Source organism: Corvus hawaiiensis, chromosome 10 (assembly GCF_020740725.1).
Source record: "Corvus hawaiiensis isolate bCorHaw1 chromosome 10, bCorHaw1.pri.cur, whole genome shotgun sequence".
Classification (NCBI taxonomy): Eukaryota; Metazoa; Chordata; class Aves; order Passeriformes; family Corvidae; genus Corvus; species Corvus hawaiiensis.
This window is the reverse complement of record NC_063222.1, coordinates 13,754,536-13,781,582: the sequence shown is the minus strand read 5'-3', so window position 1 is coordinate 13,781,582 and position 27,047 is coordinate 13,754,536. Positions and strand designations below refer to the sequence as shown.

The 27,047-nt window shown below is 43.1% G+C and overlaps 2 protein-coding genes across 8 annotated transcripts in view; both read right to left on the bottom strand.

Annotated features, from left to right (window-relative positions):
- Positions 1-816: 816 nt before the first annotated feature.
- On the bottom strand, positions 817-4,085 carry CHST2 (carbohydrate sulfotransferase 2). Its single transcript, XM_048314592.1, has one exon. It carries the CDS (start codon positions 3,990-3,992, stop codon positions 2,703-2,705), a length of 1,290 nt encoding a protein of 429 aa, XP_048170549.1. The 5' UTR covers positions 3,993-4,085; the 3' UTR covers positions 817-2,702.
- Positions 4,086-15,917: 11,832 nt separating this feature from the next.
- The window catches only part of LOC125330678 (U2 snRNP associated SURP domain containing), a 48,864-nt gene continuing 37,734 nt past the window's right edge, over positions 15,918-27,047 (bottom strand). For all 7 annotated transcript variants that reach the window (XM_048314089.1, XM_048314090.1, XM_048314085.1 and 4 more), the window contains 4 exons: positions 20,933-21,043; positions 18,666-18,784; positions 17,710-17,886; positions 15,918-16,435 (listed from right to left, as the gene is read on the bottom strand). In XM_048314089.1, the coding sequence (XP_048170046.1) occupies positions 16,297-16,435; positions 17,710-17,886; positions 18,666-18,784; positions 20,933-21,043 (546 nt within the window). In that variant the 3' untranslated portion in view covers positions 15,918-16,296. The remainder of the gene's footprint in view (positions 16,436-17,709; positions 17,887-18,665; positions 18,785-20,932; positions 21,044-27,047) is intronic.

Genomic DNA, 27,047 nt, shown 5'->3' with positions numbered 1-27,047 from the left:
TAAGCTTTTTAATATAATTAGGAGCCAAAGGACATTTTCGGAGGCTAGGTCAATTGGGCTCATCTGTTTCACACTCCCAAACGCAATCAATTCCTGTTCACTTTACTCATCCTAAAACGTTCCCAAAAAAGACCAAGGAATTCTGCACACAGAAATGACCGTGCTTCAGCTCCCAAAATCAAAAGGGCCTTTGCTGTAACGTGCTGCCATGAAAAACCCCCATCTAGGGTCCTGAGCGAAGTTCCATGCCGACGCCAGCGGGAGCCGAGGCGGTGGCAGTGTCCCGGCCCGGGGGGAGCTGGGCTGGCGTTCCCGGGGGCAGCTCCAGAGGGGCTCCCGGCTCCCAGCCGCCCGCCCTGCCCACAGCAGCGCTGGGGGAGCGCACACAGGGCAGTGCAGGAGGGAGCAGGCAGCTTCAGAAAGCAGGCAGGGACGAAAAGCAAGCGCCGTGCTCTACAAGCAGGTCAGATATTCAAGCACTGCCCCCGGACACACCAACGGAAGAAAATAAAAAACCCCACCGGCTACAGCCCAAAGCCAAACATCCAAAATCCTCTCAGCACTGCACTGAACGTGCACAGCTGTAAACACAAAACAACTCATTCCACAACACTAGTACCTTAATATGTATTTTAAATACCAAATTAACTATCCCTCCCGTTTCTAGCACTGCTGTCTGGAATCTAGGAATACATCCTAACAGGCCAATTAAAAGGTCTCCCATTGCTAGATTTTATGTTATTTCACTGATGGTGAAAATGAGCTGAGGGAACCAACATGTAATGCAGTCATTCAGCAAGTGTATAGGCAACCTTATGCAATAATCTTTTAACTAGTTTATTAAATGTGTTTCCTTTTCAGAATAAATTCAACATCTAATGCCAAAATTTCATCAAGAACTCAAAAAGCTTAGTAGCTAGTTATCAGCTGTTTAACTTAAAGAGTTACAAGAAATACACATATTACACATCACTAAAATTTTCACACATACACCCACACATACACGCACACTTATCAGCATCCTGTTTATATTAATTTATTTTCACAAATCAATTTCCTTTTTCCTAATCATACTCTTAACATTTTCTGAAGGCACAACACCCAAATAGGCAATGTAAAATGTACTTCCTATAGAAAAGTCTGTAGTCTCCTAAGAGAACAGTTTGGCAAAACCACGTTTGTTTAAAAACTCAAGTTCCAAAATGAGCCTTCAAAGAGCAGCAGAGAACACCAAGATTAAAAACTACTTAGGGTGTCTGCACTTTTCATATGCAACACACCACTTAACCTTTAATAAATCAGGACTTTTTCCAAGAAATTACAAAAGCAGAAATAGTAAAATCTCTTTTTTCCTTTTTTTTTTTAATCATCAAGTTTTAACGATGGTACAAACTCTAGGCAGAGCTCCCAGAAAGAGCCAGACCACCATCTGGCTCCATCACAGAGCAATGACAATTCACAGGCAATGAGTCTCCAGCCAGTGCTCTGAAATCAAACGCTGGGCTGGCTCCATAAAAGCTCTATTACAGCCATGAACACACAGCTGTACATTTCCTCCCTCTTCATACATAAATATACCCTCGGACTCAGACAAAGGGAAAAAATAAATCATTTTATGCATTTTTCTATGCTTCCCTGCTATGCCTGTTACCAATCAATGTCAAGAAATATCTTACACATCTTATGTTTTGTTAGCACTATATAATATATATAATATATATAATTTTATTTTTGTTTTCACACATGCTAATGTTCTCAGTATGATAAATGTCTTTTTAAATCCCGCATTTCTTGTCACGCTGTAGATCCACTTCTATTTGACAGTGACTCCTGGACATACATGTCAAGACAAAAATGAATACTGCTGTGATGGCAAATGTTTTAAAACTCTTAGGACAGTAATACAGTGGCACTTGAAAGACTTTTTATATACAACAGAAAAGACAATAGTTAAATAGAAACCTGCTTTGACACAGCCATAAAACCTGCACTACACTTGTGAGATCTGTATTTGTTTCTGCAAGAGCAGCTCCTGATCTTTGAACACGTCAAACGTTGCACTCCAGCCCTCCACCCATACCCTTTAAGAAGTCCACGTTGTTATTTTAAGCAAGCATCCCCTCCAGCAGTACATAAGCAACACTGTATTTCCCAAACAATTGAGGTAATTATAAAAATGAATATCATTTATTATGTTCTTTTATTACTATCATGTCTGAACATTTGCTTTCATACAAAAGTCTGATTTTCAGCATTAGGTTTTCCAAGGGCATCCCCTCTGCACCAAGGGAGACAAAGATGTGTTAGGAATTGTGCAAGAGTTTTTGTTACCATCTTCAAACCCACAAGAACTTCATGAACGATTTTGGTACAGAACAACTGCCTGGCATTTTAGAGAAGGAGGAAGGGGCTTTACACGTATTTTCAGTTCCACTTGATTTTTTTTTTTTTTTTTTTTTTTTTTTTTGTAAATCGCATCTAACCCAATGCAAGGGGCAGGTAATAAAAAAATAAAAGAAAAAAAAAAAAAGGAAGAAAGAAAGAAATCATCGCATTACTGTATGTTACCCTTCAGCAGTCTTTGGAGGAAATCGGAAACCAGGTTGCTTTTCCCGGCTCCCTCCCTCACTCAAGGCAGCCGGAGCGGCTCCTCTGCCCGGGGCTCAGCCACCCCCGGGCGCCCGGTGGTTGCCGCTGCCCCGTCACAGCCGCGGCTTCCTGAGCAACGTTCTGCTGAGGTCCTTCACCTCCTCGGGGCTGCCGACCCGCTCGTAGCCCAGCAGGGCCATGGGCTGGTGGCAGTACTCCTCGACCTGCTTGATCTGCTGGTAGCTGAGCGCAGTCCTCCAGGCACTCAGCGCCTGGGTGGCGTTCCTGGCCGACACCACGAACGGCTTGGAGGAGTAGCCGGGGCCACTGGTCATGTTGAGGGCGAACTTCTCCATCTCCGGGCTGACTGCCAGGTTCACAAAGCCATACACCTGCCGCAGGGTCTTGATTGGCTCGACCACCAGGTCCTCGTAGCGCACGGCCATGTAGTTGCCCTGGAGCCAGTCAGGGGGGTGCAGAGCAGTCTGCAGGGTCTTGGCCATGCTGCTGCAGATGACCTCCATGGCACCTAGGGCATGGTAGTCCGAGCCGCCCCCCCCCTCCTTCTTCCCGCCCAGCTTGTGGCCAGCATCAAGGAAGGGCATGCGGTGAATGTGGGGGTCCCGGCTCCTCACCACCTGCAGGCTCTCCCGGATGAGGCCGTGCCGGGACTTGATGCGGGAGCTGGCGACGGCCCGGGGGTCCCGCACCAGATGGATGACTTTGAGGTCCAGGGTCGGGTCCCGCATGAGCGGGGCGAGGACAGCCAGATCAAAGACACGTACGCCCTTGATGACCAGCGTGTGGTACTTGTGGCATTCCTCCTGGAAGCGGCTGAGGCGCTGCGGGGGACACTTTTTGCACACCCGGTCGTCCACCATGCCCACGACCTCCTTGCGATAGGCCGGGCAGAGAGGTGAGGAGCAGATGACCTTGTTGGTGGCCGCCCCGAAGATGCCGAGCGTGGTGAGGTTCTTGCCGGCGCCCGCCGTGCTGTAGAGCTGGAAGACGGAAAGGTCGCATCGGTACAGGGAGCTCAGCATGTCGCGGGCCGCCCCTTGCAGCGAGACGGCGTCACCGGGGTACAGCTTCTGCCAGACGTGCCACACCGGCTCGTAGAGGAAAAAGACCTCGGGGTTCTGGTTGAAGAGCTCCCCGAAGAAGGACGAGCCCGAGCGCCAGGTGGTGAAGACATAGACCAGCTGCCGCCGGGCGCCCGCCGGGCCGCGGCTCCCGGCCGGTGGCGGCGGCGGCGGGGGGTGGTGGCGGGGGGCTGCCGGGGGCTCCCCGCAGCGCCGCGGCTCCCGCCGCCACTTGTACTCCAGCAGGTTGAGCGCGGCGAGCAGCAGCAGCAGCGCGTAGCCGAGGCACAGCGCCAGCGCCTTCCGCCGGCACACTTTCATGCTGGGCGGCGGCGGAGCCAACTGTTGCTCAGCGCCCCGGCACCCCGGGGCCCGCGGCGGGCATCAGGGCGCGCCGCCCCCGGCGCCGTCTCCCGGCCGGCCCCCCGCGCCCGGTCCGCATAGCGCAGCCGCCGCGACGGCCCCGCCGCCGCCGCCCCCGCCGCTGCCCTACTTAGCAGCGGCGCGGCCGCCCGCCCGCCCCGCGCTTCTCCCGCGCCGCCATCGCCGAGCGACCGCGGGCGCCGCCGCAGCGCAGCTCACGGCGGCCGCCGGGGCGAGGCGGTGCCGCGCTCCGCTCCGCCCCACAGCGCGGGGCGGCAGCGAGGGCGGACGGGGGCTGCACCGCCCCGCCAGAGCGCATCGCTCCGCGCCCCGCCCCCGCCGCGTCGGGAGGGCTCCGGTGCCGCCGCCGCCACCGAGGGGCGGCCCCGACCGGCGGTGCCCGCCCCGCGCTCGCCATTGGCGGCCCCGCCGCCCGGCCTCGGGCTGCAGCGCTCCGCCCGGCCGCCCCCGCGGAGAGCCCGGACTGAGCGGTACCGGCACCGGCCGCGGCCCCGCACCGCCTGAGTGTGGAGGGCACTTCTAGGAGCGGCTCTCTGCCGGGGCGGTTCTGTAAACCCTGCCCGGCGGGAGGCTCCTCACCCGGTACCCCTCGCACAGCGGAGCAGCGCCCGTAACGGGGAAAACAAAAGAGGGGGGGGAAAACCCTGAAAGGCTTGAGAGGGTTCCGGGCCCAGCCCCCCCGCCCTTAGCCCGGTCTGTGCAGAAACTCAGAGTTCCCAAAGGTTCTCCAAAAACATTTTTTAAAAACCCTCACACTGGATCTTCCTGGCAGAGCTCAACACAAATCGATCCGCCCGCTGTTCTTCACAATGTTTTTATAACCGCTGCCCGGTCACCAGGCGGCCCCTTGGGTCAGGACTGGCCGGAGCGCGGTGCGGGCCGGGGGCACGCCCAGCCCGGGCGGCCCCGAGCCCAGCGCAGCCCCGCGAGTGCCGGGGAGAGCCCAGCACAGCCCCCGCTCCTGCCCCGGCCCCGCTGCTGCCGCCGGCCCACACCAGCACCGACCGGCAGCGGCCGGCGGTGGGCCCCGAAACTCCCTGCCCCAGGTGGGAATCAAAGCGGGCAGGGCTTTCTCCGGTGTCGTGGAGCCACAGCGCTGTGTGAAGGGCAGTGTAAGCAGTGGTGCAGCTCCAGGTGGCACCGGTACTCTAAAGACGACCACATCCCCAAAACGCGGCTGAAAACGCACGGAGTGGCGAGTCTCGAGTGGACAGCGCACTTGTGGGACACATACTGCCCGATGGGCTTCCGACAATGCCCAGTGACTCTTTTGAAATTTTCTCAGCGGCTTCCTCCGCCGCCGACGGAGCTCGGAGCCCTCCGGGGCTGCTCACGAGTTACAGAAGCGTTTCGCGGCTCTCTCCTGTCCATTGCTTTCTCTACCCAGCAGCTCTCGCGTCCGTGCAGCCTCTCCCACCATGCAGAGGATATACACGGCCCACCTCCCCGGGCAGCCGGGAGCCTGGAGCTGCTGGACGGCTGCACCTGGCTCTGACCAATCCCTCCACAACAGATGACACTGGTGAGTTTTTGCTGGAACGTTTATTAACAGCACGGATCTGACAGTACAGCAGAAGCTTTTACACTCAGAGAGCGGATAAAGCACAAATTCACCCGGTGCATGTCTTGCCTGGTAACACACTATTTAATAAAAGCAAGAAAACAGTACGAGAGGGTGAAGGAGCTAAATGTGTAAGCAATCTTCATATCCCTTATCAAAAAATTTCAATACTTCTCCCACATTTTCTACAGGGATATTAACAGCCAAGCTCCCTTTCTGGCAAAGCTTCTAAGCCCCTTCCAGCCTCAAAGTGAAGAGTAAGGTCTGTAGCAGGAGGGCTTCTCTCTTCCCTGCTTGCTCCTCCGAACTCTGAGGGCAGTTGGCAGCGGGATGGGAGCAGGGAGCTCCCCTGGTGTGCGACACCAGTGCCGCCCACACGCCGCCGTCCCGGCTGCGACACAGCCATCAAACCACACAGGCCAACTCAGAACCGTCCCACAAGCTGCCAGGGACGCTAGTGGCAGTGTTAAAATGTTACTGTGACTTTTCATACAGAAGTAATTCGTTAATAGCAGACTTTAAATAACCACTAGATACTCAATAAAAAGTCTCTATTTCATTAAAACTGAGGGGGAAGGGGAAGCCGTTTTTTTTACCCCACAGTGCTCCAGAGGAAGTCTTTAAAGTCACGTTGCATACAAATTATTTGTATCTAGTTGCCAAAATAAATGTGCAGTTTAAACCTGATGAGCTTAAAACAATTGACTTGTAAGATTTGAAACACAGTATATAATGAAAAATAATAAACCTCTGGAGCATCTTGTAGCGTAAAATTCTTGCAGTTATTTTATTCTTTAGTTCTAATCCATGAGTTCTTCACATACAACAAGACTTCTGCTTATATATTTTTATAAAGGTTCGTATTAAATATTTATTTGGCTTTCCATGCTCACTACAGATAAAGTGACCATCACCTAGCTAAAGCAGAAATGTTTCTTTTTCATTCTGGAATGGTCTGTAGTAGCATCAATTAGTCTATATTAGATGATGAATGACAACGGCAGTATTGAGGCACTGGAGTTCATAAAGCAATATCTCTCACCACTATTGTTCTGCAGCACTAGTGCAATAAAGGGCAGAGACTACAGGGAGCAAAACCAATTCATAGCAGTGAAAAATCATTAAAATACCGTGAAGTTCAAATTAGTCCCTTCTTTCCAATTCACTTGGTTGAAGAGAGATATGAAATTTTCTGAAAAAACTTACAATGCCAGCTCCAGTTCTTACACCATTTAAAATTTAGTAAGTAACAAAGATAAGCAAACGTGAACTGCAGGTATAACATTTGAAATGGTAAAACTAATCAGTAAACCCAAACATTAAAAGCTGTAATTGGATTCTGCACCTTCCCTGCTGTTACACAGTGGTTACATCTCTCTGAATCAGCAAGTGCAGAAGTAGTGACAGCAACACTGCCTTCATCAAACTGCTCCAACTTCACGAGGAAAACACAGGGCCCAGCAGCTCTTTAATTCGACCTACATGCTGCTAAATCCAATCTTATTTTTCAGAACTGGAGCAATGTAGGTATTTATGCTGTGCAGGTGGATCCAAGTACCCACGCAGAACACACCTGCAATCAATCAGGTTCAGTGCAGCTGCTGTATCTGATCTTCCCAGAGGTTTCAGACCTGGTAATCAAGTTATCACTTTGAATAACTCAATATCAATGAATATGGAATGAGTTTATCTGGAAAAGATTTAGACAGCCAACTTTCAATTCACAAGTTTGGAACTTTGGTTGGTTGGTTTTTTAAAATCATCTCTATATCTGTCGCAAAGTATTAGAAACATATATGGCAAAGAAACACAATAGAACAAAAACTGTTCAGAGGCACAGAAAGTGTGTGAAAGAAGAACATTCTGCAGCTGAACAAATACAGCTCTTCACAAATTTATTCAGATACTTCAGTGTACATTTTCCACCCTCTATTTTACTTCATGGCAATCTATTTTAGGCTCACTAATTTCAGTATACTAGATCACCCGTGTCAAATAATAAAAAGTTTCCTTTCACTTTTTGAAAGGCCAGCTTCACTTTTTGATAATTATATGTAGTTTCCTTTGATAGAGCAGAAAAGAATGCAACTTTTGCAGTGCAGGTTGTTACATTCTACAAACTTCAGATAGAATTGGGTGGCTGTATTTACCTCAAACTCTGCAGCCAGAAGTGTGTAAAGTGAGGGATAAGTAACTGCAATAAGAATGTCCCAATTTAAAATATGAGGGGGATAAAATCATACTTTTTTTTCATTCAATGCTTAAACATTTTATGTTACAGTTTAGTATTTTTTATTTAGTAACTGTGTTTATGAATTTTACATGTAATATTTAGGCAGCCCAAATCCTGATGAGCTGAACTTCTTCCCCACTCAAAGTGATACTGCCCCAGTCAGAATTCTCCAAGATTGCCCTCACAACATCCCTTCATTTAAGCAATGGGGCTGAAAAAGGTTTCATCCTTACTGGAACACTTCCCAGCTTTATATCTTTTCATTCTTAAAGATTTGCCTTTCTCATGCTCACAAGGATGCAATGGGCACAAGAAGTTCTTCCTGAAGTCAAATTTCAGCAAGATTTTATCTTTTATAACAAACTGAAAGATGGAGATTTATGCTGTTATATACCTAGTGTGAGGTAAGTTCTGGGTGCTGATTAAGTATTCCTGTATCTAGCTTAATCTATTCAGGATAAATAGAGATCCTGAATTCCTCAAACACTATCCAAAAGTGAGATTCTTAAAACTAAACCACAAGTTATAGACCACAAAATGTGAACAACGTTATGTAAAATTTAGTAGCTCTCAAAACTTGGGAAACCTATTAAGACTGTATTTTAGTATCACCACTGGAGATGGATTACAAGAATCTAAAGAGTAGCATTTAGAATTGCAGGTGTTTATATTTTGCACCCTTCTTTTCAGTATTGTGCATAATGTCTTACCAGCACATTCAACATGTCATGCAGCAGTGGCAGCTGATTTCCCTCAAAACACACTTTTTTCCAGTGATGTTGACTCCTTCAGCAGCCATTTCATTAAGTGATGGCTGCAGCAATCTGCGTTCTAAAGTATCCATTTTCTCTTGGATGTTCCTTCTGAACTGTGTGTGCAGAAGCAGCTGGCAGGGACCAAAATTAAAGCAGCCACTCATAAACCAGAAATACAAAGCCAAGTGGATAACCTGTCTGTAACAAGCTCTTCCCTTCAACCCCAGTTTCTCTTTTATATTCAATTCCATTTGCACAGGTGACATTTTCAATAAACTTAATTTCAATAAATATTTTTAAATTTTTATTTGTGCAGCTGAAGGAATTCCAGAACTTTGCAGATGTCCTGGGGACACTGCAGTGTAGACTAGTCTCTCTTTGACTTTTATTAAAATTAGAAATCTTTTTTTGGCTGTTGTGTAACTGGTTCAAGTTCTAAAGGAAATTAAGAGATTCTACTTTTATAACCGCATACCTTTTAAACAAGGGGCAATGCACTGTTTCACACCAAAAGCTTCCCAAACCTTTAGCAGGTCACACCTAAGAGCTACCTCAGCCCCATACATTTGGGCATCTCTAAACCCCGTCCAACCAAACCCTTGATCCTAACACCCTTCACCTCCAGGGCTTGGGGTGCCCAGGAGCCCTTCAGCTGCTCAGGGCAGTCCTGTCCCTGGATAACATCCCTGTCCCAGGGGCTCTGCCTGGCACCGGTGCCACACAGGGTCACCCAACACCTCCTGCTGCACAGTCCCAGGGGCCTCATTTGCCTCTTCCCTCCCTGAGGGCAGAAGGCAGAAGCCAAACAATGATCCCTTGGATCTAAGCTCCCAGGTGATGGAGCAAAACAGCCAGTTCTCATTTGACTATGGATTGGACAAATTTATATCCCAGGGAAGAGAGTTGCCAATCCCTGTCTAAAGAGCTTTGGACAAAAGAGTGAGAATTCAGTTTCTCACATAAGTAACATACAATATGCAATAAATTACTGTCTCAGAAGGTTATTGAAATTAATCCACTGCATCTCTTCAAAACTCACAGAATAACATAAAGCATTCACTAATTACTCTTGAAAATCCCCAGGATTTGAGAAAAAGGGACTCTCTATCTATAGCATTTTCGTATTTCTCCTCCATACCACAGTGGCATGAAAGATGAGTTTTCCCCCAGTGAAACTGCCTAGAAATGAGGCTTTATTACAAACGTATCTTCTTTCTTTCTTTCTTTTTTAATTTCTCTAGTACAATTACCCTGTGCAAAAACAGAGGATGAGAATCTCCAGCCCCTCAGTTCACACAATGGACAGAATTCAATCCCAGTCTCATGTCTAAAAGTTTATAGCCAATTCTTTTCCAGAATTTGCCCAAGGCAAAAGTCTCCATTCAGTTAATCAGCAGACTGTTCTTTTCTCATAGCACAGGGAAGATAACCTGAAATGCCAGGAAAAAACATAAATCCAAGAGACGCAGATTTCATGATGAAAATGCCCAGTATCAGCTGCAATGCACCTCTATACCATAATAAGTTCAGAAGATTCATCTCTACCCTCCCGAGTTTCTATTTGCAACAGTGTTTGCTCCAGCAGGATCTAGCAGGTGGAAACATCTGGCTAAAGCATTCCTGAAACACCAGAGGTGTATCTCTTTAGCATGGCTCAAAAAAGATGAAAACTGGTTTCTATTCCCAGTGATGGCTTTGGTGGTGATTCTGATTGCTAGTAATGATCCTGGAAGTTCAATCCTGGGCACAGGCTGCTCCATCTTCCACAAATCCAAACTGTATGCATCAATTCCACCCTCCTCTTCCCACGCCAGCTAAATTTTAAAACAAGAACAGTTTGTCATGCAGAATTAAGAAATTCTGCCAGGTTAAATCTTTCTGTGAAAGATTTCTGAGAGCTTTACGCAGACCTTATGCTCACCCCTTCTCCTTGCTCACCTCTCTACAGGCATAGTTACCACACACAAGCTCTAGTCTCAGACCTAGGTCCAGCCTCAGGAGGCCAAGAAACAGACTCAGGGAAAAAGATTCCACACTTGCTTGCAGACAGCCTCTTAACAAGGTCTTGAAGAGTCAAACTGATGGTCTGTATTTGAGGCAAACAGCTACAGCAAGTTCCCCAGTCCACACAAGAGTAAAAATAGAGCAAGGTCCAGAGATATCAAAACATCCCATGTTTAGGAACTCTGAGCTCTAAGAGGAGATTGTCAGTAACTGCGAGTTGTAATCTATCCCAAAGGAATACTCTGGGCTCTAACATCAAGAGTTCATATCCCAGCCTTTCCCATCTTGTGGGGGCATCTGAGGTCTCTCTCTTCTTTTTTGTCTTTCACAGATCTTGCAGAACCTAAATTATCTTGAAGGCATTTGCTCCTCTCATGTTTGAGTTCTGTTTTCAAATGTCACTGGAGCAAAGGGGAGAAGGAGAGAGGAGAGAGCCTGTAACAGCTCGCGGCTAAGAGATGGCCCCAGTCCTGCACGTCCTTACAGCCTTGCACCTCATCCTATGGGCCTGCCCACCCTGTGCCCACTCGCCATTTCCACAAGGAAAGCTGTCAAACAAAGCAGCAGAAAGGACAGAAGAAGAAAGCGAGGCACAGGGAAGGAGGGAACAGGACCCGCCCCTAAAGCAGCACCAAGGTGTGACATTGGCCCAGCCACAGCACTCAGTGTCCCGCTACAGCTCCACCCGGGCTCCTCGCCCTCCCTGCCTTCTCTGCAAACTGCTGCCAGTGTTAACGAGCACTGCTCGTTCATCAGCTCCTCATCCGAGCAGCAGTCCCAAGTGGGAGCTTCCTTTGTTCAAGAGAGAATTACACAGACAACTACAGAGCGAGCAGCCCATGCCCCATTAATGAGTTAGAGGAGCACAGAGGTCACTGTTGACAGAGGAACAGCAGCAGCCATTAGGGTTGGACAACACAGGCAGAACAGCATCGAGCAGCAGAGAGCGGGTGAGGCCAAGGAACTGTTCATGTGTAACAGGCACGAACAGTGCTCTCTTCCAGGTTAAAAATAAAACCATTTCTGGTATCAGCAAACTGCCAATTTTATTGTTGCCATGTCAATTGGAAAATTTTCTACATAAAATACAAACCCAAAAGCAAGTAAGACAAAAAAGTCCATGTGAAACTACCATTTCCTCTTTAAGTAACCACAAACAGTAAACTTTCCAGCTTAAGACAGAGTTACACTGTAGATCATCCCAGCACAAGATCAGACATCAGAAGTGGCAAATGGCACAGGCTCACCCATAAAAGCCAACACTGCATGGAGAGAAGCAGGTGGAGGAAAAAACAGTATGCAACTGTTTAAGACTTCTGTATGCTACAAGGGAAAGAGATTTGGACAAAATTAAATTATCATTTTAGTTGTGATACTTACAAGAGTGGCTTAAAAATTGAGGAGCAGCAGCTCCAGCAACAGCAAGAACCACCAAAGTACTGGAAGTCTTGCACCAGCACATGCAGCAATGAGAAAAAAATATTTATATTACTGCTATGAACTGTTTTAATAACATGTAAATTTATGACCTCAGCAGCCTTATTCTGAAAAGTAAACTGATACAATTTTCAGACTGACATTATCAGGTTTGTAATTTGATAAATCTCATTATATTGAGCAGCTTAATTGATACTGAACAGTGCTTGATTTTAAGAGAAGATAACTGTAAAATTCTCATCTAGGTTATTCCACTGTTGCTATCTTCACCTCTAGAATATTCACCTTAAGTATTCAGGGTAGACCAACAATAGCTGAGAACAAAACACCAAACTCCTCACACAGCTGTACGAAAGTGCAGCAAGCTACCTCTCTAAAAACTACCAAGTTCAGACCTTAGTCCATCTGCAGCAATACAGCAACGCTTCTCATTTTTATTTATTTAAAGCATCAATTCCACTGAAGCACTGTAACTGCCTGTGGAGGAAAACCCCACAAGCAAGCTGCCTCAAGTGATGAGAGAGAACAGATTTGCCATTTGCAGCTGATCTTGCTTTTCTCATCCCAAGATTCTGGTTTTTAAGGCATTACATGAACTCTTCACTCTCATGTCACCAGGACAGATGAACTCACATCAGCGACAGCTGCAATTCTAAATATACGCTTTGGAAAATACTTATTTGTTACCCTTGTTCCTAAGTGGTTGTTGATTCTTACACTTCAAAACCTGCAAAGGGGAGGTGGGGGGAGACCACATGCACGTGCAGTGTCCAAATAACCTGATACTGATGTTCAGAAACCAACTCTTCCTCAAGCAGTATTACAAAAAATACATGCAGCTGCTCTGCAGCGAAGTCAAAGGAAGTCAGAGTGAAGCAGTTTGAATACAAACACTTCTGTAACACTGGGAAAATTTTAATTGTTGAAAGGAGACTCTATGCACTACATAACCTTCTACACCAGGACAGGGCACTGAGCCTGACCAAGCCTTGTGGAGACACTCCCTGAGCCAGGACTGGCTCAGAGCAGATGTACCTGCACCTGTGTCCCTTGAAGGCCTTCCCATAAACATCGGGATGTCCTGGAGTGCAGGGCAGGCTTCACCAAAGTTTATCAGAACAGCAGTGTCTAGCACGGATCTGGGAACATACCACGGACGTTCCCTTTCCAAGGTCACCCCACTCTGTTTCAGGCTGCTCAGGAGTTCTCAGCCAGGCTAGAACTGGGCTTGTACAAGCTACACTCGGTTTCTCTGCTTTGGACAAGCCTGAACACTGAAGCATGAACATTTCCCTCTGGTTTCCCTAAGGCAGGGCAGGAGAGGACAGAGGAGCCCATTACCCACTTGTGTCTCCACGCCCTCCTGAAGCTGAAGAGCTGCACTTGCGCACACCGAGGGATCTGAGAGGATAATGAGCTCCCTCTTCCTCTACAACCACAGAAACCTTTGGGAGACACAGGACCACACCTCTCCAGGTCAGGACCTTATTTCACAAGGATTCATCTGAATGCTACTTCCTGAATCTCAGATCAGTTATTTACATTACCCACTCAGCACTTCACCCCAAAAGGCTGCAGAAACACAAGATCACACAGTAATGGCAATGGCGACTGTACCTTGTCACTGCAATGTGACCTAAAGAAAAATGAATTTCATAAGCAGCCTAATTTTAAGTCTTCAATAATAATTTGCATCTTTTACAAAAGATTTGTTACCAGGTGCTGTCCCCTTCCTGCTTTTCTTTGTGTAAAAGCCAAGCTATAAACAAAACCACAAAAGCAGGAGAAAATTACAACTAAGCAGGATCAAAAGATACTCTTTTCTACAGGGCAAAAAAACCCAGGCAGTCCAGTTAATTATACAGATTCTTAATTGCTCTTAAGAGACTATTGGGTAAGAACAGCTGTTTTAAAGCCCAGGACACAAAGCAAAGAAGAGGTATGAGAATGGTATTTAGAGAACAGATACTGAAAAAGGCATTGCATAATAGAGCACTTACAAAATAAAGCCTAATGGGTGTGCTCCTTTAGCTCTTTTGCTACTCGGCTTAAGCTTTCTATAATCACTGATGAGAATTTTTAAAAAGCTGAAATGAAAATTAATTATTGAAAAGTACCTGAAATGCTAAGTGATCTTCTACCCTGAGAGTTTTTAGCTATTAAATGAAATACACAATTGATTCTGCAGATAAAACACTCCTGTGGCAAAGCATCTTTAGTCCCACTTGACCCAAAACATTGACATTCATCACTCCTCCATTTTATAAACAGCTACAAGATAAAAGTAATGAAGTTAATTGGATCTGAAGTGATCATCTTCCCACTGCACAGTTAGGATTTTCCCTGTCCCCGACTGATTTTAGTACCTACTTTTCTCTCTAGAAAGCCTCATCTGGTCTGTGCCAGGTATGAACACACAGCATTTAAGAAAAAAATAAATTGGTTTCTAATAGTTTAGCAACCAAAATCTGTGCTGAATCCTATCCTGAAACACATTATGTTACAGGGAGAAAGAAAAATACAAAAAAAAAACTCTGCATATTTCTAAAACAGATTGTTTATAATGTATTACAAAAAGATAAAAGGTGTATTCTTTTCTCATTATCAATGCATCTATTCAATACTCATTCTAAGAAAGTCTTTACAGTATGCATGCATTCTCCATAGTTTCAGTGTTCCGGATCACAGTTCTCATTAGCAAAGAGAATTCGCCACTTAATTCTCACATATGCAACAATTTATATAATCTTATCACAAGGTCTCTCATCAGGAAAAAAAGAGAGAAAATATGTTGTGGGTTTTTTTTTTTTGTAAGACCTTTCAGATCCTGCTTCAGGAAGTGCAGCCACTGAGGCTATTTACACGTCCAACAGAAGATTTTCCCCAGCACATTTACAAATCTTTAACTGTGTGAAGCCTGTGGATACACCAATGTAACAGCAGGCCATCATCCAGCACCCTGTGCCTGCAGTTAAGCACAGCTTTTGCTTTCACAAACAGTTCACAAGAGGCCAGATCCCTTTTGATTTTATATTTTTATTACAATCTCCCCACGCCTCCACATATAAACGCTGAACCCTCCCTGTTTCTCGTCTCTCCCCCTCTCCCACCCACAGAAAGGTTGCATGGTAAGGTGATGCAATTTAAAGCCACATCAATGCCTAACACACAGAAAAGGTTTGGAGAAGGGAAAGCCTAACATTAAAAAAAAAAAAAAAAAGTTAAACAGCCTCTTGAATCAAAAACATTAATAAATATGTAACAAAATTTAATTTTTCCCCCCCTGAAGAATTTCCACAACAGAGGAATAAATTCAATAAAATAATGTAAAAGCTTTCCTTTTGCAGTAAAAATCAGTTTTAGAAAACAAGAGTGTACTTGAAGGCTGCAATTATTGTATCTATACTTAAGAAGTCACAGAGCCTCAGGCTTGGTGTCCTTTTAGTGTTCCCCATGTGTGCCACAAAGGCGGCTTGTTACTGAGACATCACACATATGCTACACACACACCCCAGAGGATGTGTCTTTGCAGAGGCCCTTTTTTAAAAACAAACAAAAACATTACTGCGGTGTTATAAATATCCCTGCGATTAAAATGGAGACATAGGAAGCAAAGATTTACCTGTAAAGCTTATCAGGGTAGGTACCAGACTGCTCAACTCTTCTTACAGTAAAATCTCACAGTAGGAAAGAAACCCCATTCACTGGATTCAGAAGGTGCTTTTATCTGGATAGCCAGACCAGTGAGAACAGGAACAGAGCCACACTGAACCATCCAAGCACCACAGTCTGTCTGAAATACACAGTACTTCCAAACAAACTGTGCACTCCCTTAGGGATCTGGATCACCAGTGGGGCAAGAAAACAACATCTTCATTTTCTGTTCAGATTTTATTTGAAATCTAATTCAAATTGTCAAAGCTACAAAAAGGGGGAACATTTGGGTTATTTCAGCTATGTCACAACGTTCTAAAAACAAAATATCACTACTGCCAGCAGATCAGTTACACACATTTCTGATGAAACTTCTAAACACAAAAATGTTTCTTTTGGGAAATAGTCACAATGAAGATATTTTGTACAATATAAAACAATGACAGGTCTACAGATGCCGATACTCATGAGTATACACGTGCATTCACAAAAAAAAAATAATCAGGAATGCTTTTTTGTTTTTAAACAGACTGTTCAGGCACAAAAACAAAACCGCATTTCCAGTAAGTGACAGCATCATAAAAAATATTAACAATGTCAGTGTTTGCTTTTCTTTGACTTCTTGTGAGATCTGTGAGGAGAACGGGACTGAGACCTGGATTTTTTCCCTGACTTTTTAGGGGATCTAGATCGTGATCTTCTTGATCTTTTGGGTGTCCTGGAGCCAGATGGCGACCTAAAAAAAAAAAAAAAAAAAAAAAGAAAAAGGTTTATGTCAAATACTAACATACTAACAGATTAAAAGCACCTCTTCCTGATGTTATTTGTCTTCATTTATTGAGCCAAACAAGGTAGAAAATATTTTTCCCTAGTAAGGAAAGTAACAGAATGCTATCTTGCTTTTGAGAAAAAGGCCATTTTTGCATTATGAGGTTTTGAGACAATTTTGGGCTTAACTTCAGTGCTTAGAACCCACAGGAAAAGTAACACACTCATGTCCTTAAACCCACATCAGGAATTCACAGCCTTTCACATACTAACCACCTTGGCTCTTATATTAATTGCAGCTTATGTCCACATAGAAATGAAAAACTATGTTCAATTGTGTTACAGTCAAATACTTCTGATTTTCATCAAACATGTTCAGATTGTGATGCAACTCCACAGGAAAAGAAGGGACACTGAATAAATTTACTGTCATTTAACCCAAACTTAATATATTGATCTAATATAATGAAAATTGAATGAGCATCATATCAACTCAAAAAAACCCCCTCAAATACTTTTCTACTTTTACTTGAAATCCTTATTTATATAAGCACAAGAATACTGTAGATTTGTGTTACGATTTCCTCAACACCATCAAAGGAATTTTTCTCAGCATGACTGAGGAATTTTATATCAGTAAGATATTCTATACCTCTAAAAGAAGTGGAAGGTGAACTTTAAAGTTACAGCAACATTAGTACAATAATAAAATTTCACCTCAAGTTTAACATTAACTAAAGACAAATACTTGCGTCAGAGTGGAGATTAGGAAATACCTAGTTTGGAAACAAAACCCCATAACCAGTATCTAATTTTTTTCCCCTTAAGAAACAAACTATGGGAGTGAGGAGCTTCATGGAAGCTAATCTTCAGTGAAAGGCTACATGGTCACTGTAATTTGAGAGGGTCTATAGAAGGGCTATAGAAATTTTAGAAGGACTACAGAAGACTTTTCCTTTGAAAATAAAAAGAAAGGTGCTCTAGTTTAAAGCCATATTTCTTAAAATCCCCAGTAAACAGGTAAACAAAACTACAGCAGAGCAGAGTCTGGAGCTGTCAGGGCAGGAGGCTGTGTACACTTCCAACCCCAGTGTCCAAAGGTATTAATGAGGAGCAGGCACTACAGAGCACTGTGAGAGGAAACCGGAGTATCAAATGTGCTCTGCTAAAACACACATCCCCTCCAAAACCCCAGCCAAACACACCCATCAGCTTCCTGAAACAGAGAAGATACCAGCTCACCTTTTGCCTTTTTTACTGACATCTCTGGGAGAATCTTTGTGTGAAGAGCGGGAGCGGGAGCTCTCCTTGTGAGAGCGCTCAGAGCGCTCGGAGCGTTCCGATTTGGGCGAGGGAGACTTGGCTCGGCGGCTGCCGCTGCTGCGGGACGGGCTGGGCGTGGCGCTGTGCCGCCTCTTCCTGGGCATGGGACACACACACACGGGGAGTGAAAACGGACAGTAAGAACATCTGTTCCTTTCTGCAGGGATTTTCTTTAGCCAATGTGATGTCAGATACTTGTAAGTAATTAAGATATAGTAGGCTTTTTATTATTAAAACAAAAAATCAAGTTTAACATGTGCAACAGATTTTCTCTGCTTGAAAATAATTAAGGCCTGTGAGTCATTTTGTAGTGTAAAAACATTCTGTCACAGCTCCCTGAAAAGCAAGGCCTTTTACCATAGCTACACTTAGAACCATGGCATAGTTTGGCTATGCAAGTATTAGAAGATCAGTGTCCAATCAACTACGCCAAACCCAGCTGTTCAGAAGGATCTGCACTATGAGATGAGTAACATTTAAACCACAGCCTATCATTTGTGGTCTGTCTTCAGGACAGTTTCCTGACTGAGACACTGCAGACAATTCACCGCTACAAGACAGTTTAACCCCGTTTGCAACTGGTCATCATTTTACCATGTTTCCTCAGGGCATAGATGAGCCAAAGGGCAACTCTATTCAAAGGGGAAATGGTTCCTCCCTTGGGGCAGAGTAAAAATGACAATTCCTTGAACACTGGAGCATGTTTTATTAGTCAAAGCATGGGTTTTGTTTGGATTTTTTGTTTTTTGTTTGTGGTTTTGTGTTTTTCTTTTAAAATCAGATGCATGATAGAGCGTAATTTCAGGGCTGCCATTGCCTACGAAGACACTGTTAGGGTTTTCCTCCCATCCACTTTACTCCAAGGATAGCCATACCTCTCTTTTCGTGTTGGTGTACATTCTTCCTTTTCCTTCTTATCTTTGGACCTGGTCTCACACTTTTCCTTGTCCTTTTTGTCTCTGTCCCGTTCTCTTTCCATCTCTTTTTCTTTTTCCTAGATTATTAGAAGCATTCATGATTTCAGATAAGGGTGAGTAATTATTAGAGGCAATCAAGCTAATCACAAACAGCATAAAAGCAGTGAGCACTGATGGAACACAGCACACGATCTGAACTGATGGTCACACCCTCCCAGCTCTTCAGCCCTTTGCTTCTGCAAAACATTTACTGTAACACAAACGCTAACAGAAACATGAGGGATGTCACCCTGTGTGAGAATATCTGAGTAACTGGAAATGAACAGTCTTCAATGTTACAAATTTCAGGGAAATATTACAGCTGTAATAGATTTTCTAAACTAAACATGGAAGAATACCAGGAACCTCCTTCTACTTAAAACATATGGCATTCAGCCTCATTAATCCAGATGGAAAATTTATATACTCTCATAACTAGAGGCTATCTAAAGACAAAACAAAAATACAAACGAGATTCTGCAATAACATCTACTCTGTCAAAAACAAACAACTATAGTCCATTTTTAGGTGTCAACAGAACCATTCTGAAAGAAAATATATACCCTGAGCACACGTAGTCTGTCAAACAGAAGACTAACTATACAGAAATAAACCTCATCAGCAAGTCTGAACACAGAGGTCAGATGCTGTGGTTTTTAGTACTGATCAATCATTAAAGCAAATTCATTCTATGGCAAAAAATAATCTAAAATCACTGCACTCTCAAGCTGTGCCAGGTTTATTTGATAGCATAACTGTGCATTTCATCCTGGTATTTTAAATAGCTCTAAGTTTCTTGTCTCTAAACAATATACAATGCTGCTGGGAAATTACTCTTGGAAAGCTTATTTTAAGTTTGACAAAAAAGAATGACCAACCACCAAGTTCATGGGAAATGTAATCAGAACCAGTATTACATTACTATTATAAAAACTAACTTTATTATGGCATTAAAGCAAAAGATGAAGTTATTCCCTTAACAACAGTTACTATTGTTTTAAAGAATGGTTATAATTATCATTAAGTATTTCTTTCTTTCTTGAAAGTGAAAGAGACAATTATTAAAAATCCAAAATACAGTGAGCTGGTTGAACTCATTCAACACAAGGCACCTAAAACTTTATCAAGATTGTTATTATCAATTTCTGTTTAAGCTACTGTCTCACTAAGCATTCTGTGCTTACTGTACAAATAATTTCTTTTACAGACACCAAGAAAGTGGAAAGTTTTATGATACAACTACATTTAGAAAGAAAGTTACTCATAAAAGTCTTATAAAGTCTTAACTGCAGTCTTAACTGCTAACATCAACTTGCAATGTGTACATCTCCTTCAGGGATCGGTTTACCTAATTTTTACAAGTCTCTTTCTTCAAGGTACTGTGAATTAGTCAGATATTGAGCACTAAATAATGCAAATAACAAGTGACAGAAAAAGCCCTCGTGGAAGCTGCTTATTCAATTTAGCTTCCAAGGAACTGCACGGGTACCTAACTTCACCACTGATCTGTCAGGCTGTGAAACCAGATCAGAAAAGCAACTGTCACTTATCCTCCCTCACTAAATGCAATGTCCAAAGAGGTTATGTTTTATCATTGTGTTTCAAAGGTTGGAGATTACATCATATCACATATAAGATGTTAACTACTAAAATCGCTCTGACTTCATAGTCCAAAGAGGACTACTAAAAATGGTCATGGTACAGAATTAGTCACATGTGGGTGAATGGATGAGCTGGAATTATTCACGAAACTTAAGACACTGGAGAATCAGAAATAGATATGCTGCTTAAAACTATTCTCTCCCTTCCTTGGGAAGCCTTTAGCACAAGAGATCAATTACTAAAAGCAAAATGAGAAGCCTGATGAACATCTTCAACTGAGAGCTGTCCCCTTCCTTTCCCACACCTAACAGTTTGCTTCATGCAGTAGACCCAAGAGCGGTCTCTAAGGTTTCTATACACTCTATGACACCCAGATGTAAAGGGGGAAACACTACAGTATTTTGATTAAAAAAGGAGATTGTAGGTATTCTGCCGAAAGCACTTGGACTTAAACACGCAGTCTGACATTACTGTAGTATTTTAACAAGAACCATGTGTTGTTATGCTTAATGCCACCCTACATTCAATCAACTCAATAAAAGCCTATCACAGAATCAGAGGCAAACATAAAGAACAGTTCTTACCCTCTGGAGCAGCTTGTCTCTATAGTGTTCAACCTGTTCCTGAAAACTCTGGCCTGGTTTCTTGGGTCTTTTCCCAGACTCTAACTCATCCTGAAACTTCATCACCTTAAGCTGTGAAAATAATACTGACCATTAGATTATTTGGCTTATTATTTATCCAGTTAGGCAGGTGGCTGAAAATGAAATTTCCATGATTTATAATCTGTGTTCTTCATTCCTTCTATACAAGCTTGTGCACAGAGGTACCAGATTTATTTAAACTGGATCAAAGTAACAAAACCACACACTTATCTGCAGGCACCTGCAGTTGTTTACAGACATGGTAAGAACTAAAAATAGAGGGAATTTTTTTCTGTTATTCTATTAAATTCTGTTCCCATCATTAGTACACTGCACCCTTGTCTTTCCTGGGTCATTATCTGGTTTTTTTCTTTCAAAATGAAATCATTTACTGCAGGTGTCAATACATTCTTTCAATTTCTCTTGTCTACTTCAAAGTTTCCTTCGGAAACTGCCTTTTTGCATTAACCCTAAATGTTAAAATAAAATGACTGACATAATTAGGACATAAAACAATGCATCTCCTCTTCAGGGTTGTTTGCACAAAGTGGCTGATTTGAAAGAACTGATTTTTACTAACATAATACTTTTTCATGTGCTAACAAGCTTACCAACCGAATTCAGTTCCCAAGTGCTGCTAAATGTAACACTAAATTTGCTGCAGTATCCCCGGCAGAGTCACAAAGTTAAGCATATGTCAGAATTTCTCCATGTGTTGTTTTTTTGTGGATTGTTTTTTTGGGTTTGGGTTTTTTTTTTTGGTCTCGATGAGCTAAAACCTTCTCCAAGTTGATTCACATAATGAAACTTCACTCACATCTCTTATCATCTGTCAATTCTTTACTCCTAGTGACATGTCCTTGTACAAACAATCCTTCAATTTGTTTTGGAGAAGAAAGTGTCTCTTTTTTGGGGAAGGAAGGAAGATCTTGGTAATAGTTCAGGTTGTATTTGTCAGCCCTCTTCCAAATGTTCATGCTCTGACCCTCCTGCATGTCCTGTTCCAATACCGACATCCTATACATTAGTAGATCTTTCCAGTGCTCGAGGTTTTATTTTTAGCAAACACACAAAGTTATTTTCTCTTTAAAAATATTTAATTCTTCCACACTGAAAACACACAAAGGAGAAGACTTTGCAACTATGTCCATTTTGATTATCGGAAAGGATTCTTATTCTCCAGGTCCTCAATTCCCCAATATGAAGTAGTCACAAAATCAAACTCTGCAGGGTTTTTCCTTCCCTCTCAAAAATCGAGCAGACTGGATCTAATCAGCCCTTCCAATTACTGACAGAAAGGAAAGGTATCACAAAAACAAACTAATCACGAGTATGTTAAGAAACATAAAATCCAAGCAAGGATAACACTATTTTGAACAGGATCCCCTTTCCCTTCAGTTACAGAGCTTATGCCAACACCATTTTTCATTTTAGTCTCAAATATAAGGGAACAACTTGCTTTAGGGGAAAAAGAAATAAAACTTTAAAAAAGCAGTTACATCACAGTAAATTTCTGTTAACTATTCTGCTTCCCTCCCTCACTTACAGAGTCTGCTCTCCCTGCAGTTGAGCATTTTTTCTTACAATTCAGCCAATGGAAAACTGTCATCATCATTTGTCACATACCACCTTCAATAAAGGCATGTTTTTCTTCTCCCCCCTTCAAATGCAGAGTTCCAAAGGCAGAAATACCTTCTGGAAACATACTCAGTTTAACTGTGTACCACCTGTTCTGATAAAAAATCAGAATAGCATTCCCTACCATCATGTAAACTCCAAGGTTATCAGCTGCTCAGCATCTTCAGTACCAAGCAGGAGGAGTGCAGAGGAAGCTTAGCTGATCCAAGAAGCCTCTTGGGCTGTCATAGCATGAATATGCCCATAAGACTTTTTTTTCCCAACTAAGTAACCCAGATAATTTAAAAAAACAAAACTAACAAAAACTCAAACCAACAAAGCCCAAAGAAACCCTCCATCCTCATCAGATTTTATTTCTTTACAGTTTTAGCCAACAAAGCTGTGACAGTCTCTGTTTAATGATATTTAGAAAGCAAGGAAGCCTAAGTCTATAGCCCAAAGAAACCTGAGATGAAAATAAACTAGGAATCCCAACAACAGGCTTTACCTGATTTAATAAGCTAAATGGATGCAAAAATTGCTGACATGCATGCCATACAACCCACTGTTGGCAGCAGGTTTAAAATGGCAAGAGGAATTATTTGCACATAGCTTCTCCAGAAACTGTGGGTGGAGTGGGGCGCTGAAGGTGGTCATTAGCAGGTGCCTCGAGAAGAGAGAAAATAGGAAAAGCCTACCCTATGGTAACATCTCACTCAACATCTCCCCAGAGTCCAGCTATGGTAGGATCATGTGGTTTCTTGAGACAGCTCTGGTCTTTTACACACCAGCCATGGATGGATCTCTCCTCCACACAGTCTCTGTATCTCCCTTTGAACCCATGTAAACTGACTCATTTTAAAAGATGCTGTGAGCAGAGGAAATGACTACGCCCCCTGGAAAAGGCGACTAAGTGTTACAAAGTGCTGAGATGGTATCAACAGCTCACTACAGAAAGATCAGGCTCTTCCATCCACTCCTGCACTCCAAGCACAGAGGCCCCTTCCACCCTTCCCTTGCACCAGCTGCAGTGCTTGGCTGAGCCTTCCATTCACTATTTCACTGCTCACTGTATACTGGCCAAAGTGAACACTCTTCTCACGACCTCTCCATGCAGAGTACAGGATGCTCACATCCCTATCACACAGTTCAAGATACTCCCACAGGAGAAAGATCCTTAACACTTAGACTTAAATCTGCTTAAGCATCTAAGTGATTAATTTTGTGAGCATTTCACTTTGTAAACCTGCATTGAGAATGAACTAATATATCCTCAATGCACTGGCTGTTCTTTAACTATTCTTGTTCAACAGACAAGAACTGTTAAGCCTGTTCATCTTTAGGAATAAATACACTGATTTTTATCTGGACTATCCCCAAAGTCAGTAATATGAATGATAAAATGGAAGGGGAAAATGTTTCAAATCCCTGTGCCCAAACTTTGCAATTCTAATTCCTTAGACAGAGCAGCCTCCCAGAGCAGAGTTCCCGGTCTTCAGAGACTGCAATGCAGAAGTGTCAGATATCACTGCTGTGAGCGATCCCTACTTAATGCTCCAGTGCAGGACCACATTTCTCACTAACACAAGGAGCTCTTTCCTACAAGCTCAAGACAAACACTCCACAGCATACCTCTTGTCTATTGGTTCTCATCTGGAGACTTCCTTCTTCTCTCACTGGACCCATTTGAGGAGAGTTTAAAGTGTTCAGCCTTAGCTAGAAGCTGAGGCCTTGCTTACAGCCCACCCAGGAAGCAAGCAAGCTAAAGGAACGGGTAACATTTTGCTACCACAGCTCAGGGAAACCAGACTGCTGCAAACTGAAGCTCTGCTTTTTCCATTTAGATACCAACAGGTGTGTTGTCAGTAGCCTCCCTTACTTAAAATTGATCTGCTTCCAAAAACTGTTCTTGGTTTTCTAACCTTCTGCTGATACTGAGACCATGCACAGGATCTTCAGTGCAAAAAGGCTTTTTCACAAGAGGTTATTCCACAGTTACACAGCCTCTCAACTTAAAGCGGCCACATTCAAACATAACTAATTTGAGATAAATTAGCTGCATGCTACATATTAGGATGAACTAGGAAGCTCATCACCAGACACTTGATGAAAGATAGGAATTTCTGCTTGGTAAGTAATGTAAGCACTTCAGTGTAGACTGATTAGATACAGACAAGACAGACATCCAAACAGACCAAAGTGTTTTGGTTTTCTTCAGAACAGTCTTGCAACAACAATGGCCGTCACAAGTCCTAGATTTTGCCAGAAGCAGAGCAAAATATTTCTTTGAAAGCTTGATCTTTCCAGCAAGTCTATGAGTAGTGGAATCTCTGCAGCTACAATATTATCAACAACAGATGACAGATGTACTGATGTACACATGTGAGATATCTGTTCTGCCACAGAGCCCTCTGGCACGCTCCATCACACTCACAGGTTGCCAAGAGTCTTGGAGCTAAGCAATTCCTTGCTTTTGTAAAACAGAAATAAGAGTCAAAGATTTAAAACAGACCAGAATCTTCTGAGTAATCATCATCGTCAAAGAAACAACTGCTATAAATAGCAAAACTATTGGTTAAGCAAAAGGCAATTTGTCTCGTCTGTTATTATTAAGCCACAATCAGTAGGATACTTAATAGCATATCTTTACACCATTTTGCATTAGCCTCAAGTGAGCCAGCTACAGAAACCTCCACAAACTGCAAAAACCAAAGGGTTATATATTGTTTCAGTGATGATTACAGACAGCTCCTGTGACCTGACAAACAAATACTCAAAAGTTGAGTATTCTGCACACTAAGCACCATAATCCAGAGAAAGAAATACGGAAATTTTATGGAACTTCTTGACAAAAGTAACCACCTTTCCTTTGTGACATCCAGGAAACTCTCTTTGGCGCTTGGTAGAAAAATAAATCAGACTTTCAATACCATGAGGGGGCAGGGGGTGTTTGGTGTGGAGTATCTGTGCAGGGGGCAGCGAGGTACTGCCAGAGCACAGACAAAGGATGGTGTAACAGGATCCAATCCTGCCCTTCCTGAAGCTGGGGGTACCAGCAGAAAGGCCCAGCAGGAACCCTCCACACCACTGGTCTCCTACCTCAGTCAAACACTGCTTTGAGGTCTCAGGTGGCCAACATAAAGGTGAGTAAAGCCAGATATTAAGACGGACTAAAATCCTGTTTAACCCTTTTGGAAGCACTGATCTGTCTGGACTTATGAACAGCCTGCCTCCTGCTGCAGATGAAGCCTGTGCTGTGCTTTTTTGTTTGTTGGAGTACGATTATCAAAACTTGTGCAGCAAGGTGGAGACAGAAGTAAGACACCTTAGAGAAAGGTACAAAGTGGACTATGCTGCTTCATTTTGTCTGTGAGTTTTTGTACACTCTAAGGGAACATGCTTAATGAACAATTTAAATAATAAAATTCCCATTTTTCTACCACTTCACAGCACCAAGGTCTCTTTACAAAGAGGAATACACCTTTCTTTTAGATGTCCCCGAGGGATGAAAGGCACACAGCACCATAAAGACCATTCCGAAATTTAAGTTATAATACAAAGAAAAGTGCCAATCTTTCCACACTTAAACAGTTAAGAAATCACTGTTCTTCAGTGTTACAGGAAAGCCTCTGCTCCTGCTAAGTTCTGGAAAGAATTCACACTTCAGAAGGATTAACAGGGGTATGAGGCAAGGCAACAAAAGGTTACTAAATTGTCTCCTCTGATGTGATGGCTGAGGCCAAAGTTTGTTTCTTACTTCACTTTCCCCTTCCAGCTAACAAGCTTAATTTACTAACTGTGCCAAGAGAAAGAACTGTTGCTCTATTAATGAATTTCCAAAAAATGCATGAAAAAATGTTTCTCAGCTTCCCTGGCAGTCACTGTGTAGACTGTGCAGCTAGTGAATCAGACTTCACCAATTTTTTTGCCAAATATTTTACACAACATTTTTTTACAGTGCATATTAGATGGCATAATTCTTAAAGCTGGTAATTGGTTGTTTTTTTCCTCAGCCCCTTCCCTGAAATTAATAATGGATGTGGGTTTTGGCAGGGACTGGGTACATACTAAGAAGAAACCATGAGTGTGAATGCTTTGAAGTAGTACAGGGAGTACTTTCTTGTCAATTACAAACTTGACGAAAATTTTAAGTACTCCTACATAGTGTCTGAAATGTTCTCAAAAAGGAAAAAAATTGTTCTCCTCTTCTGGCAGTTCCAAAAGTGTAAAACCAAGATGGTAATTCACTTACCAAAAAGAATAAAATGCAAACATGCACTTGAAAAACTCAGGTATTTGCCACCTAAAACTTTTACTGACAGAGTACATTGATGAAAGAACTTAAAACACTTGTGCAGTGTAAAAGTGACAATGGTTAAAACAAATCAGTGCCAAATCTGCTTCCACAACTGCCAAGATAAGGTCCGTAAAACAGATA

Coding starts and splice junctions, on each gene's coding strand:
- CHST2 (XM_048314592.1), bottom strand. CDS start 3,992: ATGAAAGTGTGCCGGCGGAAGGCGCTGGCGCTGTGCCTCGGCTACGCG.